This window comes from Sinohyriopsis cumingii, chromosome 5, assembly GCF_028554795.1.
Source record: "Sinohyriopsis cumingii isolate HCF-2022 chromosome 5, ASM2855479v2, whole genome shotgun sequence".
NCBI classification, from domain to species: domain Eukaryota; kingdom Metazoa; phylum Mollusca; class Bivalvia; order Unionida; family Unionidae; genus Sinohyriopsis; species Sinohyriopsis cumingii.
Window position 1 is genome coordinate 140969600 of NC_142965.1, and position 15116 is coordinate 140984715.

Below are 15116 nucleotides of genomic sequence, written 5' to 3' on the forward strand. Positions count from 1 at the left end.
AATGTATATGTACCATAATGTTTCTCTGTTTCTAAGTAAGTACTTATAATTAAAAAAAATGTGTATTTTTAAAATTATAACACTGATAAAAGAATTCCAATGAAACGAATATATATTTCAAAGTTTGTACAATACTTTTCTTATTTGAAAAGGTTTTGTGTATGTTCCAGAACATAATTCCATATAGTGTTCTCAGCTGTGTTCCTGAACATAATTCCATGTAATGTTCATAGCTGTGTTCCTGAATATAATTCCATGTAATGTTCATAGCTGTGTTCCTGAATATAATTCCATGTAATGTTCATAGCTGTGTTCCTGAATATAATTCCATGTAATGTTCATAGCTGCTTGTATATGTTCAGATGTATGATCTGTTGGGTAAAACACTCCATCCAAACTAATCTCTGTGTGTTATTATTTGTGTTTATGTTCTGCTTCTTTTTGTCGATAATTGTTTTTGTGATATTTCAATTCAAAATCATTTTAGCCGTTTGGCAGAACCAATTTTCATGACTCTCGCGTCATTAGCCGTTAGGCAGGACCAATTGTCTGACTCTCGCGTCATTAGCCGTTCGGCAGGACCAATTTTCGTGACTCTCGCGTCATTAGCCGTTAGGCAGGACCAGTTTTTGTCACATTATGGTCAAGCTTATTCTTGAGAAACGTTTTCAGGCACTGTGGTGTGGCAACCGTGTTCCACGAACGCATTTCTAGTCATAAGGTTTACACTAAGTCCATAGTCACCTTAAGCCAACAACTGGGTCACTGTCAGCTGTGGTCATGCATATTAAGCCATCACCTGGGTCACATTAAGCGGTGGTTATGTACCTTAAGCCAACAACCGGGTCACAGTAAGCGGTGGTTATGCACCTTAATCCAACAACTGGGTCATATTAAGTGGCGGTTATGTACCTTAATCAAACAACTGGGTCACAGTAAGCGGTGGTTATGTACCTTAAGCCATCAACCGGGTCACAGTAAGCGGTGGTTATGCACCTTAAGCCAACAACTGGGTCACAGTAAACGGTGGTCATGTACCTTAAGCCAACAACCGGGTCACAGTAAGCGGTGGTTATGTACCTTAAGCCAACATCCGGGTCACAGTAAGCGGTGGTTATGTACCTTAATCCAACAACTGGGTCACAGCAAGCGGTGGTTATGTACCTTAATCCAACAACCGGGTCACAGTAAGCGGTGGTTATGCACCTTAAACCAACAACTGGGTCACTGTCAGCTGTGATAACGCATATTAAGCCATCACCTGGGTCACAGTAAGCGGTGGTTATGTACCTTAAGCCAACATCCGGGTCACAGTAAGCGGTGGTTATGTACCTTAAACCAACATCCGGGTCACAGTAAGCGGTGGTTATGTACCTTAATCCAACAACTGGGTCACAGCAAGCGGTGGTTATGTACCTTAAGCCAACAAATGGGTCACTGTCAGCTTTAAACTGTAATATGATTTATGGAGCTGGAAATTTGTGTACAGCTGGCGACTATACATGAAAACCAAATGGCACGATGAAATCCGCTGCTTGACAGAAAGCTCAGCAAAATCGTAGACCAATATATATATATATATATATATATATATATATATATATATATATATATATATATATAGTGAAGTGTTGACTTTTGAATTGCAGTGTACTTTAAAGTTGAATGTATTGAGCATTAAAATTTTATCGCATTTAAGCCAGAAAAAAGTCTTTGTGAAGGGTCACTTAGACCTTTTCTTCTTTCATCTCCCCGAGTCAGTGTAAACTTCAATGGGGCAGCATTCCAATTCATTGAAATCGACCGGGGTATCTTAACATGGTCTTTAGAAAGTAAACATTTGAGCAACCAACCCTAACCGCTTGGTAGGAACATATGTCCACTTCTCATTTTTTCAAAGGGAAATTATCACGCACTGTCGTTCAGATTCTGAGCCGTCTAAACCTGATGAAAGGAATTATCTCTTTGGGAAAAAATAGGGACCACTGGTACGATTGGTCAGAATAAATTAGGGCGTTCACTTTAGGACAAGCAGACTTTAAAGTGACCACCTTAGCCGAAATTCTTTAGTCTGAAAATTTCCTCGAAGAGGAAACTTAGTCGACTCCGTGGAAGCATAAAGAGGTTAGTGCTTTTCTCGTGAAACAAGAAAGAGACCAGGTGGTCGTCTTGTAAAAAGAAAGACAGGTTTAGTGCAAGGATGCATAAGTTCTGAAAGAGAACAACAATAAGCTTTCTGAGAGAGAGAGAGAGAGTCGGGACAGTCTGAAGACAGAAGTCCGATGGAAAGAAGAACGAGGTCAGAAGAAAAGGACCAGGAATTCATAAAGGGGCAAGCATAGAGCTTAGGAAGGATGAACTAGGAGACGTTGCTATACGGTCCAGACAGGAGGGTGATGCAAATCGGTCGTGGACATTGCGCTCTTTTCACCTCTCGTTATGATGATGAAATAAATCCAAATTAGACACACATGTTAAATTCTATTGATATAATCCAACTTGAATTGGAATTGCCGTTATTAATTTCTTCTAATTAAATTTGTTATTTTCTTGTCAAAGGGGGGTTCGTATTGCTTTATTTCTTCCCAGTATTCTTGCTCAGTTCTCTGTTGAAATTCCATTCTTCTTTCACTTCCGCCGGGCTATAATATCGAGGGAGGTCATCCTCTAGATAACGCCAGCCAAATCCAATCAACCACCCCTCTTACTAAGAGGGCGACGTTACACACACACACACACACATATATATATATATATATATATATATATATATATATGTCGCTACGTGACGTCGTCTCCGAGGAAACGTTTAAGCTTATTTTCTTTGTATTAAACAATAACAACAAAAAAAAAAACAACCATGAAAAATTAAAAAGGGCTGTTTAACATGAGGAATACACGTCGGTTTTAACTGACGAAGAAGCAAACAATGAGCTCATAGCTAGTGGAAGAGCCCAAGTCCACGAGAAGATCGTGAAAGATCTCGCTGGAAATTCTAATAACAACGCTGGAACAACGGTTTTCTGACTCAAGGCCTACCCCAGAGCATTTCAACACATGATGCGGTTTTTCAATATCAGGCGAACAAAGAATGTTATGGCAAAGTTGCCTAGTTTTGTGTTTTCATTTGCTTTTATTTAACTTAAAAGAATGATAGCCGCCTTATGCAAAGTCGATCTCATTCGATATGGCCGGCTGACTAACAATAAATACTCGTGAACTAACAATTACACAATCAACATAGTCGTTCATACGGACCTGCTTTGATGCACAAATTTCAAACACAACTACAAGAAAAGATAACAGTAAAAGTCACCAAACGGTAGCAACAATAACACATCTGGTGCACATTTCAACCAAAACAATTATTTAAAAAAAATGTTTTTTTAAAAACTATTTTAACCATTAAACTACAAATGCTGAGGAAACAGAATGTGAATAATTTTTCCCAACTTGTCTCTTGCCGTCTTTATCCCTGCATTTCCCAACCTGATGTCCTGCCGTCTTAATCCTGCATTCCATGTACATATGTAGTTTTAAAACATGAAGCACAGTGGATGTGGGTAGATAATTACTATGAGTATAAAAAAAGATTTAAAAAAAGATAGAAACAAAATAAAAAGAAAAGAACGAAATTAGTAAGGATTTTACAGTTGAACCAAGACCAAACTAAAAGCCATTCCTTTACAAAAGTGAATATGCGATGACCATTACAACTTCGATGAGAATAAGCCATTTTAGCATTATACATTTTGTGAACAGGGAGTCAGTTAGAAGGGTGGATAAATGAACACAATACGTTTGTCAAGTTAGTGTACAATTAAAACATTAATACAACACATTAAACCAGTCAACTCATGCCCTCTTGATTGATTAACCACTGGCATGTAGTTTTTCAAACAGGAACTGTGCTTTCAACCATCCTTTAATTTACTTGAAAATTACCAGTTTGAGCCCATCTCATGGGGGTTGTATGTTGTCTGTCAGCTGGCTTGACAACCAGGCGATTTTAGCTAACAGTCGTTCCAACTGACTGACAGTCGTTGTTCTGACAAATGGTGCACTCTAACTGGCTGAAAGACGTTCTGATAAGACCCCCAACTGGCTCCCCACCCAGGCTTTCTGGGAATTCCACTTTTACCTCTAATATATAACACCAGCATTAATCATATTTAGTGAAGACAATAACCTCTCATGGGGAAAAAGTGTTTTCTGAATTAAGGGGACAAAGTTCAAAACGTTATAAAAGTTTAAGGTTTTCTTCATATGTTGTAGGAGATCAAAAATTATTCTTAGTCTGCTAAGAGAGATTAACTTCAGCTGTTACTTGCTATTACCAGGTTAAACAAGGTTAACATCAGTTGTTACTTGCTATTACCAGGTTAAGCAAGATTAACTTCAGCTGTTACTTGCTATTACCAGGTTAAGCAAGATTACCTTCAGATGTTACTTGCTATTACCAGGTTAAGCAAGATAAACCTCAGCTGTTACTTGCTATTGCCAGATTAAGCAAGAATAACCTCAGCTGTTACTTGCTACTACCTGGATAAGAAAGGTTAACCTCAGCTGTTTCTTGCTATTACCAGGTTAAGTGAGATTAATCTCAGCTGTTACTTGCTATTACCAGGTAAAACAATATAAACCTCAGTTGTTACTTGCTATTATCAGGTTAAGCAAGGTTAACCTCAGTTGTTGCTTGCAATTACCAGGTTATGCAAGGTTAACCTCATTTGTTACATGCTATTGCCAGGGTAAGCAAGATTAACCTCAGGTGCTGTTTACTATAACCAGGTTAAGCAAGATTACCTTCAGCTGTTACTTGCTATTACCAGGTTAAGCAAGATTACCTTCAGCTGTTACTTGCTATTATCAGGTTAAGCAAGATTAGCATCTATTCATGCTTGCTATTAACAGGTTAAGCAAGATTACCTTCTGCTGTTACTTGCTATTACCAGGTTAAGCAAGATTAGCATCTATTCATGCTTGCTATTAACAGGTTAAGCAAGATTACCTTCTGCTGTTACTTGCTATTATCAGGTTAAGCAAGATTAGCATCTATTCATGCTTGCTATTAACAGGTTAAGCAAGATTACCTTCTGCTGTTACTTGCTATTACCAGGTTAAGCAAGATTAGCATCTATTCATGCTTGCTATTAACAGGTTAAGCAAGATTACCTTCTGCTGTTACTTGCTATTACCAGGTTAAGCAAGATTAGCTTCTATTCATGCTTGCTATTAACAGGTTAAGCAAGATTACCTTCTGCTGTTACTTGCTATTACCAGGTTAAGCAAGATTAGCATCTATTCATGCTTGCTATTAACAGGTTAAGCAAGATTACCTTCTGCTGTTACTTGCTATTACCAGGTTAAGCAAGATTAGCATCTATTCATGCTTGCTATTAACAGGTTAAGCAAGATTACCTTCTGCTGTTACTTGCTATTACCAGGTTAAGCAAGATTAGCTTCTATTCATGCTTGCTATTAACAGGTTAAGCAAGATTACCTTCTGCTGTTACTTGCTATTACCAGGTTAAGCAAGATTAGCATCTATTCATGCTTGCTATTAACAGGTTAAGCAAGATTACCTTCTGCTGTTACTTGCTATTACCAGGTTAAGCAAGATTAGCTTCTATTCATGCTTGCCATTACCCGGTAATGTAATACCCATAACCTCATCTCTTCAACAGCACATGCATTCAATTAAAAGAGGCAGCACTTGAAATAATTAGATTTTATTATCACGGACATGAGTCACTAATTCAATAAAGGTTTGTCAGCTTTTACAAATTTGTCATGATAGTTAAGGAATAATAAACATACAGATATTTTCCTTAAGGTATACAGAGCTAAGATCTGTGGAAATTCAACAGAGCCACAAATCCTAACCAGACCTTTCAGTAAGGCAGTCAATTTTTTTCTTCAAGTTAGACCAATTTTCAGTAAGGAATAATGAAATATCATGTACTGCTATTGCCTATAGAAAACATGCAAGTTCACCAGTATGATAAGAGACATATGCAGCAAAGGTAAACATTATGTCTAAATAAAATAATTGTAAAGTACTCTTAGACCTTAATTACCAGTTTCTTGTGTAAAGATGGCCAAATTTCCTAATTAAAAGAATGCAACATAAAACCAGAGATCCAGATCAAACATGTACAAGCCAGTATCCGGACCTGACTGCAAGAACCATATTTTCATAATTTTTTTATTATTATTCCACAAGTCTATAATTTATGGGTCATTTCAGTAAGACTTTTGGTCAAATCATAAGGATTGGCAGGTCTGAAACTAATAATTTATCACAGAAATAAATTCATATTCCTACTTCAATTTTGTTTTTGTTTTTGTTTGCACTTAACTCACTGGTCAAGAAAAATTATCTGCAAACATTTTTTGGTGAAGATTACAGCAGAAAATCACATACATTAACACATACTGTCATGTATGTTAAATTTATGTAGCATCATTCCCTCACTGTAAGGCCTTTCATTATAACACAGTTCCTGTTATAAAACAGGTATGGCTGTTTCATTATTCAGCAGTGCAGTTATATATAACATGTACTATATTATACTGTGGTATATCCTTCATGGCTACCATGGACTGCAGTATAATTAGGAAGTACTATACCATATTTTTTGTCAGTAATAGGAAACTGTGTTTTTTTGTATAGATTTATATATTTTTCAATTATTTTGTAACTTTATAGATATACTGCGATTAACACAAGCACAAACACAACACAAATATTTTGTTTCAGTAGTAATCTACATCATTTTAATCTAATAATGGAATGCGAGAAAAGAAGATGAAGACTTTTAAAGATAGCTCAGTTATTAACACATTAACCCCTGGAGGTTTTTGTCATTTTCGTAAGAAATTCGAGTAAAAAACGCATTTTCAAACCTATTCCTGAATATATCCTAAAACACCAACTTCCAGGTGATCATCCAATAACATACTGCCTAGTTGTGTTAGACACATCATTTTTCATTGGCTATTTGGCTTGCGCATGAGCAGATAGGTAAAAGTTCTATTTTTTTTGTTTTTTGCTCAATGGTCATTACTTTTGTATTGAGACCACTCTTTATTCCAAATGACCATCTTATCCTACTTTTTGCAAAGATTCATCTGTCTATTTGCAGTTCATACCTGTCTGCCTTAGATCTCAGACCAAAAAGTCTAAAATCTGGACACAAAATTGGATTCCGACCACTGATGAATTTTGGGTAGAAAAAAATCGGGTCCAAAAAATGAGGTTTTTTCCTCTGTATTTTGTAGTGCAACTGAAATTCCAGATTATTTGGTATCATTGCAGAGCTACATCTGTCTACCTTTCTATTATACCACCCACTTTAGTGTATCATACATGACCATGATGCTACACAGCTCGGCTTTAGGCTACTACCTCCTGCCACGTAAACTCGTCACCAGGGGTTAATGTGTTAACATGAACTTCCCTAACCTACAACAATATCATGATACAGAATCTCAAACTACACTGCATAGAGGTTCATCAAGGAGACAAAGAATAGTGTATATACACACTTACAAGTCAGGTCCACCTGCAAAAATGTAAAGATAGATCTGCCATCACATAATCAGGGTCTATGCTGTTTGTTCTACTAATTTCTACACAAAAACTGCATGTCCCCAGACCTTCCAGTGCATTATGCAATGGAAGATCTAGGTCTATGCAGTTTGACACAGCTTGTGAATATTACGCTACCTTGAGGTTCTACACAGGTACATCTCATTACCCATCTTATAACTTGTCAATATTATAAAAGTCATTTCCTTTGTGACACAGAAATGCATCTGAAGAAGTTCTGTATGGGTCAGGAAACTAGTTACCAAGTGAGTAATTATCCTTACCATACTCACTGTAATATTTGTACAAGTGAGTAATTATATTTACCATGCTCACTGTAATATTTGTAAAAGTGAGTAATTATCCTTACCATACTCACTGTAATATTTGTACAAGTGAGTAATTATCCTTACCATACTCACTGTAATATTTGTACAAGTGAGTAATTATCTTTACCATAGTCACTGTAATATTTGTACAAGTGAGAATTATCCTTTCCATACTCACTGTAATATTTGTACAAGTGAGTAATTATCCTTACCATACTCATTGTAATATTTGTACACCAAGTTATTATCATTATCATACTCACAGTAATAATTGTACACCAAGTGAGTAATTATCCTAACCATACTGCAATACTTGTACATATCTTAAAAGGCATACAACTTGTTTCAGAAACAGAAATACATTTGAAGCAGACTGATATGGGCATCACGAGAAACTAGTTAGAATGTAAGTAATTCTCCTTACCATATTTGGCATAACTGTAGTACCCCCCTTCAGTTTGGTCAAAATTTGCTTAAAAAGAGTAACTTCTAAGTGCATGTGTCTTAAACCAAGCAGGCATATAACAGTGGTTGCCAACCTAAGGTCAAATCCCAAATTAAGGTTGTGGGAGTGCTCAGTAGGATCATGATTGGTCATCTGAAGAGAATTATTTATAAAGCGGTATATTTAAAACATATCATAAGCCTGAAGATCACAGGTCCTGTCGGCCAATTTAGGGTCCACACCAAAACAAATTTGAAACCACTGACCTAGAACATCATGCTTTTCTCATAACCTACCACCATGCATGCCTTGTATGTCTTTAAAACTTAAACTGTCCTAAAAATGGATCTTCTGTGTATTTTATTTGGCATCACCATATTGGGAGAAAGAATGAAGCTCCTAATGTATTGAGTCCCTAACAAAGAAAAAAGGGAGCTAACCACACACACACTGGAGAAACTGCTTATTATGATGAAATTTACCTAAATTATTTTTGGGGTTTTGAAGTTTACTGTGTGAATATGATGTCAGATGTAAATCTGAATTAAATATTCAAGTTAAGAACTGTTATTGAGAATTACTTGCTTTAGAACTAAGCCATGTAAGATATGTTATTCACATCTAATCACCTTACCAAAGCTGTTTTTACAATCTTTAAATTTCAATTAAAATACCGCTCTTAATTATTATGTATTATAATTCTAAATGTATGATTTACATGAATTCAATATGAAAACTAAGAAAATAAATCTTGATAAATGAACAAAAAAATGGACGGATTTATTTAGAAGCAAACATTATATAAATGCATGCATAAATTATTTCCATCAATGTCTCAAACAATGAGCAGTATACAAAAAATAACTCTGCCTTGGTGAACACTTCATATAAAATACAGTGTCACATGTTGAAGTACACCATTCATAAACTGCTTAATATTTCACTTCTATAATCAACCTTTGAACCAGGAACACCTGCCCATTAAGTAGAAATGTTTATATTCCAGAGAGTGTGTTTAAAGACCTTTAATCCAGTGATAAATTATACAGGCAAACCTCATTTATATTCCATGTTTTCAAGTAAAACAAGCCAAAACTAAATATAACTCATGAATACATTTTCTGTGAGCATTCAAAACAGCCTGAATATTTTCTGACACTGAAGGGTAACCTTCATTCCTCTACCAAAGTCACACACTCATGGATTATTTAAACTGAATTCTGAATGCATGTATTTATTTACTGAAAGACAGTCCTCTTTTCAAGTCATTATTAAAAAAAAAATATTTCACAAAATTTTTAAAATGGGAAATTATTAATTATGTATTTTTCACAGGGAAAACATGGTATACTACTTTAGAATTAATTTCAGTCTTAGTAATACAAAACAATTTATACATTTTTCAGTTTTAAACAAAACTTCAACAAACGTATTTCAATGGTCTATGGTGCTCATTTTTCACCAAGTTCAACTTTATCAACAGCCAATGCGCAATTGACAAGTATACATGATATCCAGTGAGTTTATTGTGAGTGTCACTATGTCTTGACCGTTGTGCGACCTCCTGCAGAGGATGCCACTGGTCTCTCCGGACGTTCTCGTTCCTTCTGGTATTCCATACTAATTTTTGCCTCTATCTTCTCCCAGTCGATCTCAATCTGAAAGGAAACATAATCGATTTTACGAAAGGGTTCAGAAAATATCTGCAAGAGTACAATTCCCAAAGAATGGAAAATAAATATGGCATGACCTTAACAACCCTGTAGAATTTGACTGGCTTGGTGTTTTAGAGCAAATTTAAATGAAGTAGGTTATTTAGTGCTGAGGAAATTTGAGTTGCCCAAGGATACACTATGAATAATGACCCAGGGTGATCTAACATACTATGAATAATGACCCAGGGTGATCTAATACACCATGAATAATGACCCAGGGTGATCTGATATTTATGAATAATGACCCAGGATGACTTGATGATATGATTTCAACCTGCACCCTTTTACTGGCAGATTTCACTGGATCAATGTAAAAAGTACAATATAATCCTATTTAAATTAATAGTACCTGGTCATTTATTAACCCATTCTATGTAGTACCATATAATCCTATTTAACTGAATAGTACCTGGTCATTTAATATTCCATTCTGTGTAGTATCATATAATCCTATTTAAATGAATAGTACCTGGTCATTTATTAACCCATTCTGTGTAGTACCATATAATCCTATTATAAATGAATAGTACCTGGTCATTTATTAACCCATTCTGTGTAGTACCATATAATCCTATTTAAATGAATAGTACCTGGTCATTTATTAACCCATTCTGTGTAGTACCATATAATCCTATTTAAATGAATAGTACCTGGTCATTTATTAACCCATTCTGTGTAGTACCATATAATCCTATTTAACTGAATAGTACCTGGTCATTTATTAACCCATTCTGTGTAGTACCATATAATCCTATTTAAATGAATAGTGCCTGGTCATTTATTAACCCATTCTGTGTAGTACCATATAATCCTATTTAAATGAATAGTACCTGGTCATTTATTAACCCATTCTGTGTAGTACCATATAAACCTATTTAACTGAATAGTACCTGGTCATTTATTAACCCATTCTGTGTAGTACCATATAATCCTATTTAAATGAATAGTACCTGGTCATTTATTAACCCATTCTGTGTAGTACCATATAATCCTATTTAAATGAATAGTACCTGGTCATTTATTAACCCATTCTGTGTAGTACCATATAATCCTATTTAACTGAATAGTACCTGATCAGTAATTAACCCATTCCATGACAATGAAAATGCTGCTAAATCATTCATGTGCTTGCATGTTTATCAAGTTCAGAAGCCTGTCCTAAACAACAGATACTGAATACTTAATCTGAACTTAGGAATACAAAATGTTAAAAATGCTCACGACAGTTCTAGATTTTTTCTCGTCATTTCATGAGATCAAGGATAGGGCTGGGGTAGTAAGTTGGAGTAGGTGGGTAAGTGAGTTAATGATGAAAGACAAGCATCTGATGAAGATACTTGGTAAACAACATGCTCAGATTATAAAAGGGGAATAAATGTGTGTTTACAAGGTAAAATTGACCTGTAATGACGGTATTAAGGAAAGCATTACATATAATTATAAGAATGTTTGAAGTGATGATGAATGATGATGATGAAAGATACAGTTGTTTCTCTCATGTTGTCTGTCTGGAGTGTACTATTATTCCACTTGGTATAAATAGAGATTTACACAACTGCTGGTTCCTGTTGCATTACTGCAGCAATTTATTTTCAAGTCATTCTTTTGCTATTTGAGCGCTGATATCTTTCTAATGTGATTTTGACAGGTAATAGCTTGAACCATGCCAAAACCGCAGGCTAACAGTCCAGCACTTGTTCTGACTCACAATACGGTCCTGATAGCATCAAGGAACAAAGTCTAATTTTTCATTAGTGATTCTATACACAATTGTCAGATCCCAATGAATGAAAGATGCCTTGAAATTAAGGACTTAGTGAAACCTGCAATAGCAGAAAAAATCTATATAAAGGACATCTGCTCATCATTTAATTCATATCCTGTATATAGCTTGCCTCATTATAATGTAATACCTTCCATAAAGGACAATTTTATGAACCCTGACTGTGTTTCATAGATTCAACGTACATGTATTTTGATAACTAAATCGAAGAGTGAGTCTTTCAATATTAGCATTGCCTGCTGTTTCTTTTATAAACACTCTTTGCTGAGGAAATAGAAGCTAAGTGCCTTTCCTGCGGACACACAGAAGCGGCACACGCACAACCCTTGGATTATGAACCTGATGCTTTATTAACTGAGCTACTGTGACTAACACTCTCCCCCACCCAAAATAACCCCCAGTCAAAATCCAACAATTTAAAAGCCAATACCTTACATGCAATTATATCTAAAATCTGATTCAATAAAAGATCCTTACAAAAGAGAGACACCAGATAAAGGAGTTGGGAATTGAGGCACTGTTGTTTTATTGCCAAAAATAGTAATAATATCGACAAGGGTTTAAAGATCAATTAAAACTGCATCCACATTTCAGATGTGGAATTTTGTTTAGAAGGACACTGGTATGACCTCTTTTTGGGAAGAAAACAGAAATGATTCCATATGCCACTGATGCCCCTGCTAATGTGATACAATTGAAGGGTCCCTTGAGTCCAAGGCAATAAGGGGCCATAACTCCATTAAATGTTGTAAATGGTGAAAATTGAACAGGACCCATATCTTCTTGAGGTAAAGCTTCATCCTGAATTTGGTTTCAATCCACAAAGCCAAAGAAAAAAACATGCAGACATGAAATTCAGGACAGATTAATATGACCAGATAGAATAGATCAATACGGGCAATGCTCTATGTACCCTCCAGAGATATTACAGACTGCACAAGTTCTCTACATGAAAGATTTTAACTGCAAAAAATAATAATTACAATTTGTATGGTCTGCTTGCCAACTATAAATCTGTCTGCCAATAATAATTTGCACTTTTTTTGGGAGCATTCCCCTTTTTAAATACAGTGAGACCAAGTGGAAGCCTTTACATATATGGTCATAAAGGACACAAATAACAGACCCCTTCTCTTGTATTTATGATAATTTTAACCTTGGTATACAGGACACCCATCTATCAAAGACGTGTAATATATCCCTCCACTTGCATTTATGATCATTTTAGCCTTGGTATACAGGTCACCCACCTATCAAAGACGTGTAATATATCCCTCCACTTGTATTTATGATCATTTTAGCCTTGGTATACAGGACACCCACCTATCAAAGACGTGTAATATATCCCTCCACATGCATTTATGATCATTTTAACCTTGGTATACAGGACATCCATCCATAAAGGACACAAGTTATAGATCTCTTCCTGTGTATTTATGATTGAACTGGCTCATCTAAGAATACTGCTAAACCAGGTTACAATGACCAATCAAGCAGTTTCAATATATGATGTCGGTTGTTGTTGTTTTAGGGTTTAACGCCATTTTCTCAGCACACAATAGGCTATACATGGTGGCCAGTATTAATGGCGGAGGAAGAACCCGGGAAATCCCTGGAAAGAACCACTGACCCTCCAGAAGCTACTGGCAAGCCTTCTCACATACCCATATTGGCCGAATCAAAGACTCGAACCCATGCAGACAGAGGTGAGATGGCAGTGATCCGTAACGAAGAGCGCTTCAGACCACTTAGCCACTAGGTGCCCCTATGATGTCGGCACATTCCTAGCTATATATTGCCAAGTAAAAGAAAAGTTAACAAGAGATCAAGTGTGGCCAATATCAACCACCCAGTTAGTTAACATAGTTCACCTTGTGAATGCCAATTGTACATATGAACTGTAGAATGAAACCAAAACCCAGAATCTATTATTCTATCATTTATTTTCCTTCTTGGATTGTATATATGGTCTTTATGGTCTTCAGAGACTCAGCCAATCAGATGCAAGACTACCCCTACAATATCCATGGATACCAATCATAACAGAACTCTTCTGAGATCTTGATGAAATAAGTTTATACACCAGATCTGATCAAAATCTGATCATCAACATGGCCTCTATAGAGTACTCACAAGATCAGCCAATCAAATGCAAGATCACCTCATTAATATGCATCATGATCAAACTCATATGAGATTTTAATGATAAATGTTACAGTCCAACCTGATCATAAATGTGGCCTCTAGCGGGTTCACAACCTGAGCCAATCAAATGCAAGGTCCCTCATTAATATGTATGGATGTTCCTCATAACACAACTCATCTGAGATTTTAATGATACAATGTTACATTCCAATCTGATCATAAATATAGCCTCTAGAGTGTTCACAAACTCAAATGCACGATATTCTCATTAATATTTGTGGATGTCACTCATAACTAAACTCATGCCAAAAGTGTGACTGAAAGGATGTGGGTTCAGATCCTACCACTGAATCAGTGTGGTTCAGTTACCATGGTGCAACCTTGGGCAAGGCACTTTTACTTCAAATGAACTCCAAATGAATAACCTACTTGTGTTACTATGCCATACCGACACCATACCAAACATAATAATCCATCTGAGATCTTGATGATATAAACCTATTTACACATATCAGAAATATGGCCTCTAGAATGTTCACAAACATAAACCCTTCCAAATAAATGTAAACATATGTTTCTACAAAATGAAATATAAAGACACAAAAAATCTTTGAAAGGTCAATGAAAATAAGAAAAAAACATAAAGGTACCAGTATTACAATTCTGAAGAAACAACAACCAAAATGAACAAATCTATTGGTTAATGTTTTTGGATTTATGGCAATGAGAAGGTTCAATAATTGTATTTCCTTATGAAAGTTACTAAGACTCTAACAAATATAAAATCTATCAACACTTCATGCCACACCAAAAGCTGCATACATTCCTGCTGCATTCCATCTTTTTTTTTTAAATGCACTGCCAATTGATGTAATTCTAGTACAAATGGAAAATTATTAATTTCTCATTCTCTTGCTTTCAACTTACTTTTCCAATGAGACAACCATGCTTTCAAGAAATCCATCCACCCAACCAAATTTTCACCTACTTTGTTGTCTTATTACGAGCTTGTTGTTATTAGCAACACAGATGGGAATGGTCTATGATTATCATGACAAAAACTGGTAAAGAAAAAAATAAATCTGGTGAATATTTCTGGCTATGA

The 15116-nt window shown here is 35.7% G+C and overlaps 1 protein-coding gene across 1 annotated transcript in view; it reads right to left on the reverse strand.

Moving 5' to 3' along the window:
• Positions 1 to 5716: 5716 nt before the first annotated feature.
• LOC149800366 (intraflagellar transport protein 80 homolog) overlaps positions 5717 to 15116 on the reverse strand; it is a 169791-nt gene continuing 160391 nt past the window's right edge. Inside the window, exon 19 of the mRNA XM_089960015.1 lies at positions 5717 to 10026. Coding sequence (XP_089816141.1) covers positions 9907 to 10026 — 120 coding nt within the window. The 3' untranslated portion in view covers positions 5717 to 9906. The remainder of the gene's footprint in view (positions 10027 to 15116) is intronic.